Source organism: Sitophilus oryzae, unplaced genomic scaffold (assembly GCF_002938485.1).
Source record: "Sitophilus oryzae breed Bouriz unplaced genomic scaffold, Soryzae_2.0 scaffold_1110_pilon_pilon, whole genome shotgun sequence".
Classification (NCBI taxonomy): Eukaryota; Metazoa; Arthropoda; class Insecta; order Coleoptera; family Curculionidae; genus Sitophilus; species Sitophilus oryzae.
The window spans coordinates 27446-33496 of NW_022145739.1; the positions used below are offsets into that span (position 1 = coordinate 27446).

Here is a 6051-nt window from a genome sequence, read left to right on the forward strand (position 1 = left end):
ACAGAAATGTTAGTCACTAAAAATAAGTCACAAAATAATTAGTGATGATTTACTAGTATCAGCTAGTAAATATACTATTTGACATTTATACTTCTTTAATTCCTTTATTTGATAGATTTCAGTGCCTCTACTATATTATCAAAGTATTAAATGACAAACTACCGTAAAAAGTCTTGTTTGGGGCAACATTACAAGGCAACACACCGTCAAGAAATTTCAGAAAAATTAACCTATAGCACTAAAAATTTTAAAAAATTCTAGATAATTTCAAGAAAAAAGTTCTTAATGACTCCTCAAGGACCTTGTTCTTGGTGTTAAAACGTACTACTTAGTTAAAATACTTGCACTTATTAAGAGACATTAAGTTTATTTATTTGGTAGTTTAAATCTGAACAGAGATATCTCTTTTTCAATAAGTGATGGATGCTTATAGCTGTTTTATTATTTTATATAAGAGTATATGGCAATAGTAAATACTTGCCAATTTCGAATTAATTATTAGCTAACCCAAAAAGCTCTCGACCTCTACCACTATCGACTTACCTTCGAATCCCTGATTTTCGTGTATCTCTCTGGGCGGACCCGTCATCTCTTTTCCTTCCAGTACTGCCAGCAGGCACTGGTGGATGCAAATGTACTGCTGCTCGGTTTGCACCATCCACACGCGCTCTTTGCGCATGGCGTACACGATTCCAAAAATATCTACGTAATCGGAAGTTTGAATTTGTTGGACGATACGGTCCAAGCAGATGAAGGTTCCGGATCTTCCAACGCCAGCGCTAAAGTTTATTTTTTTAGTAAAATTCTAAAACCTCTTTGATACACAAAAAACACACAGCGAGTGTGTTGATGACGATAATATTTAATATAGAGGTCTTAAATTGTTTGCGTATTTTTATTTCATGTAAATATAAATGATTTTGGTAACTATTTTAGTAATAATTATACAGTTTCACAGATAACTAAGAGAAATTTGACTTCTACGATAGTTTCTGCTTTGATTTAGATTAAAAGTGAAATAAGAAAATTTACTCTGTTGCTCTCGGGTACCTGTCAAATTTAAAAGTGAAATAAGAAAATTTACTCTGTTGCTCTCGGGTACCTGTCAAATTTGACTTTATTTAACAACACATTTGCCAAATTTCGAAAAACTTTATTTGAAAAAGTTTCCTAATTTTACATAAATATACCAATTTTTGGCTATTTAGATGAAACAATTTATTTCGTCATTTTTAACCAATAGTAGCCGATTCTCATGATAGAAGCAAAAATAACTGATAGGAACTAGAGGTGGGTCAAAGATTGAACGAGTCGTTCATTCGAATGAGTATTAAAAATGAATACGTGTTCGGTCACTGCCAGTGGCCAGCACGGATCCATAAAATATGAACGATGAGCTGTAAAAAATTAGAAAATTGAATCGGATCACAATGCGATCGTTCGTTTCTACGGCTCATTCGTTCAAAAGAGCCGTGAGAGGTAATTCATTGCTTAGAATGCGGTTCGTTCAATTGAATCGTGGCCAGCACGGATCCATGAAATTTGAACGATGAGCCGTAAAAGAGTCGTAAGAGTTGAATCGGATCACAATGCGATCGTTCGTTTCTACGGCTCGTTCGTTCAAGGAGCCGTGAGAGTAATTCATTGCTTAGAATGCGGTTCGTTCAATTGAATCGTGGTCAGCATGGATCCATGAAATTTGAACGATGAGCCGTAAAAAAGAGTCGTAAGAGTTGAATGGGATCACAATGCGACTAGTTCGTTTCTACGGCCGGGATAGAGGCATAGAGAGTCGGGCACCAATTTAGACTTGAACGAAAACCTTAAACAAACATCATGGGCATAAAATGCAAACGATTCTTCTACAGTCAACTTCAGTCAGTTCATTCTTCTGCCAGTTACGATTCGTCTACAGGAAAAAACCTATTTATGCTGTGCTTAGTACGGGAGTATCTGTATAATAGGGAGTTTTCGTTGCTTTAAAAAAATTCAACGGTACGGTTAACGGATACGTAACCATAACCGCTATTTTGACAGATAAAAAAATAATTTTCGGACTTTCGGTTCATCGGTTCGGAGCCGACATACGATACGATAACCGAAAACTGACAGCTGAGCACAGCCCGTAGCGTAGTGTTATGATTTTTGGTTTTTGTATTGTTGTTTGATTTGAAAGTGCTTCATATGACTTTATTGGGTATCGCTATATAAGATGGACAATTTAATTTTATTGGACTCTAGTGATGAATTGGATTTGGAGGATGCTATGCTGTTGGAAGGGTTTGAAAACAACGTCGAATATCGAGCAGAACTTTATAGGGAGTTCAACCTAGAAATATTATCTGACCAAGAGTGCAAAGCTAATTTCCGCTTTGAAAAAAAGACATTCCTCGATTAGTTGAAGCACTAAGAATTCCCAACGAGTTTAACACAGATAAAATAAATAATAATTTTTTAAATAAATAATGTTTTACTGAAATTTTAAAGATCATATTTTTTCAATGTTGTGTTTTCTACTGCGCTAGTGCGCATGCGTACCACTATGTTAACGGCTTTGGCTAACGTCCGTAAAATATCGAGCGGTTACGATATACGATAATCGAAATTGAAATGTCAAAGTTGTCAATTAGCGTTAACCGGCATTGCAATTTGTAAGCAACGAAAACTCCCTAATGTATTTAATTTTAACGTTAATATTTTTGCCGCTAACTGACAAGAATGACATACGAAATGTCATTTAACGTATATCTCTAACGTCACCCCCCGCTATCTTAGGGACGATAGACATAAGAAAAACGATAACGTTACGCATGCGCAGAAGTTGTAAATTTATCTTTTTCTCTCCGAAACTGGTTCATTTCATAATTTACACTCAGTTTTAGATAAATTGTTGAGATTAAAGGCCCCGTACATTTCAGCTCTATTCACATTATTGTGTCTATTTAACACTTCCAATAACAGAACATCTTCTAAGTCACTGTCAGAGTCCGAGGAATTAAGGGCTGCAAACTCCTCGTTCAACATGATACTTATATTGTTTAAACTGTGATATAAGTAGGTATCAGCAACAAAAGAAATAGTAAAAGTTTAATAGAAATAAATAGCAAAAAGTTGATTGCTTCTCACTTATATTTGTATTAGCGACGATGACGTAGAGGTGACGTTTAACTTAACGCTAGCTAAGTTAAAGTCTCGGTTAAAGTATACGCCTATGTTAAGCGTCAAAACGAATACAACATCGAAAACTGTCTAATATTTACCGACTATAAACCATTAAATTTCGGCTAAAAAACGAAATCGTGTTTTTAAGCAACTTCAAATAAATATTGTTGGCCTCTGCTCAATATGATAAAAAAAGGCGTCGGCGATGGTTATAAAATGATAGCTGTATTTATGTAAAATATAAAAAAGGAATGTTACTGCTGTTCATTTCCAAGCCAAATGGACGCCATTTTTTCGATCATGCGGTATTATATACTACTTATTATGATTATTAAATCAGTATAAAATATGCTCTAAAAATATTAAATTGGTATTAAAGAAGTCTTTTAATTAATAGTATATATATGAATTGGATTGACAATTTAATATTAAATAATCAATCCAATTACGCCAGTGTCGTAAAGTGTTGAAAAACAAATGAAAGAGGCTGTATATTTTTTTCTGGTCCCTTAAGGAATTGTCCGACCTAATTATCGCCTGTAATGCCAGTTACGATTCTTGGTTTTATGAAACATAAATTGTGCATGTGGTTCGTTCAAATGAACGGATCGTAGGAGTCGATTCAATATTAAGAATTGAATCGTGTGATTCCATTCACTAAAAGAATCGCAATGTCCATCACCAGTATATACCGATAATATAATTTAAAAATATTCCTTACCTGCAATGAACCACAATAGGTCTTTGATCAGGAGGTACCCTTTCTCGGAATGCTCTTACAAATCTAACTAACGTATGGGGAGGACTCGGTACGCCGAAATCAGGCCAAGTACTGAAATGGAAATGTCGTACCACTCTTTGCTGATCACCCTGGAAAAGAACGAGATACATATGTCAACCTTAAAGGAAAAAAGAATGAAAAGAACAAACAGTTTAAAACGTAGTATAATTTGAACCTGTCTGAGTTATAAAACAAGTTAGTAAAATGTAATTTAAGTGGTAATTTTTATAAAATATTGGGAATAAAATAGACTCACCCTGCAAACCATAAATTCTGATATGTTCCAATCAGGATATCTGGTCTCATTTAATATCTGGACTGATATGTCTCCATAATAAACTGGCATGGTATCATAGGGCCAGTAATGATCACATTTTTCCCTACCTTTTTCGACACATCTAAGAAAAAAATACCAAACATAATTAGATAATTCCATAACATAAATATTTTAAATGCTAAAAGCAATGTGCCGAATTAAAAAAATTGGCGCCGGGAGGCACGTACAGCCGCCCATACTAAAATATGTTAATAAAAAGTTGGTAGACAGTTCTTTTAGTTTCAAAGTAAAGGAATTTTCAATTTTTGGTCCGCAGTTATTTCTCCTATCCGCCACCTGGGGTCGCGTCCGATGGGAGTTTGTGGTTCTCCACACGGATTTTCTCAAAAACGGACTACAGAGCGAGATATGTTAATTTGTTTAAATATGCTCAATAGATAGAATTGAAAACAGCGTTTTGCTAGCTGTTTCGTTTCTGAGTTATAATTTTTTAAACAATATTTCATATTTTTAATCTCAAAAACTGCGACTTTGACTGATTTTGATGTCACTACGAAATATGTTGATAATAATATCCCTAATCTTAAATAGAAAACCGCGTTTCGCTAGCTACTGTAATTTTGGAGTTACGATTTTTTAACTCCCTCCCATACCCCTTTTCCAACCCCCCACCCCACCTAAAACTAATAGCCAGATTCTCGGAACACCCAAATTTGGTTAAATCGGTTCAGTTTTGAGTTATCGTGTTACAGACGGACAGACAGACAGAGACCCTGAAAATATTTTGTGTTTTAGGCCATTTGCCAGCCCAAATAACTCATTTTGAGTGAAATTAAAAAACTTTTTGCCGATCTTAATAGCCTACCAAACCTGTTGGTATGGTCGGCTAAAAATGCAGATACTCAAGAACGTGTGGGTATTAGTTTTGGTTCTGTAATTGTAAAACAAACATTCAAATATTGCCCAGCAAGCATAATAGCGGCGCGAGAATTTGATTCCCAAACCATACGCCAAAAGTCATCTCTAGTGGAATGTAAAGGTCCCTGAGTAACTAAGAATTCTCTTGGTGAGTTGAATCCCTAAAAATATTACAGTACATAGATGAAAATATGGATACATTTTAATTTTTGTTTTATTAATTTGAGCATTCAAAAATCAGAAATAAAATTGAATCTTGGAACCATCGAGTAAAATAAAAGGTAAAAGCGACTTCAATACTATTTTTACGTCATCCATTAACGACCAGGTAACTTTTCATCAAAATACTTTACTATACTTTTCTCAATTTTTTTTATTTTTTTACAACGCTTTGACACATTTAGATTTGATTTACATTTATACTAAAGGCTGGCATTTTGGTCCTGGGTGCCGATAATCGTGTGTACGAAGAGTACTGTCAACACTCTTAGTAAAATAAGATGTACCGAATAAAGAGAGAAGGCAAGTATTTTCCCAAGCGCACGGAATCTAGCGTCAGATCAAGTAGTTATGTAATAAATGCCTTATTTTTACTCTCTCCAACACAAGATATCGTCATGGCGATTCACTCCTATACATGTAAACGCCGACGCAAGGTTCGCTTGCCAACGGTACAGCTTTGAATGTCTTGTCTTTGCTTATCAGGCCTGCCATGAATTTTAGCGACTGTTTTACTATGAACTCTTTTACTTCTCTGCACTAGTGGACTTCCCTCCACTATTCTAGAGATTTGTTGGATTGAAAACACCGACTAGTGTCCATTCATGTGACTGTCTCTGCGATGCAGCAGAGGGATTTTGGATCTATGAATGGCATTAAAGAGCCTTGTTTGACCATTTCATGCTGCTTTCTC

At 35.1% G+C, this 6051-nt stretch overlaps 1 protein-coding gene across 1 annotated transcript in view; it reads right to left on the minus strand.

Moving 5' to 3' along the window:
• LOC115881366 (tyrosine-protein phosphatase 10D-like) overlaps positions 1–6051 on the minus strand; it is a 149622-nt gene that overhangs the window by 9269 nt on the left and 134302 nt on the right. Inside the window, exons 18-21 of the mRNA XM_030898821.1 lie at positions 5184–5299; positions 4200–4341; positions 3884–4032; positions 544–779 (exon numbers count right to left, since the gene is read on the minus strand). Of these exons, the coding sequence (XP_030754681.1) occupies positions 544–779; positions 3884–4032; positions 4200–4341; positions 5184–5299 (643 nt within the window). The remainder of the gene's footprint in view (positions 1–543; positions 780–3883; positions 4033–4199; positions 4342–5183; positions 5300–6051) is intronic.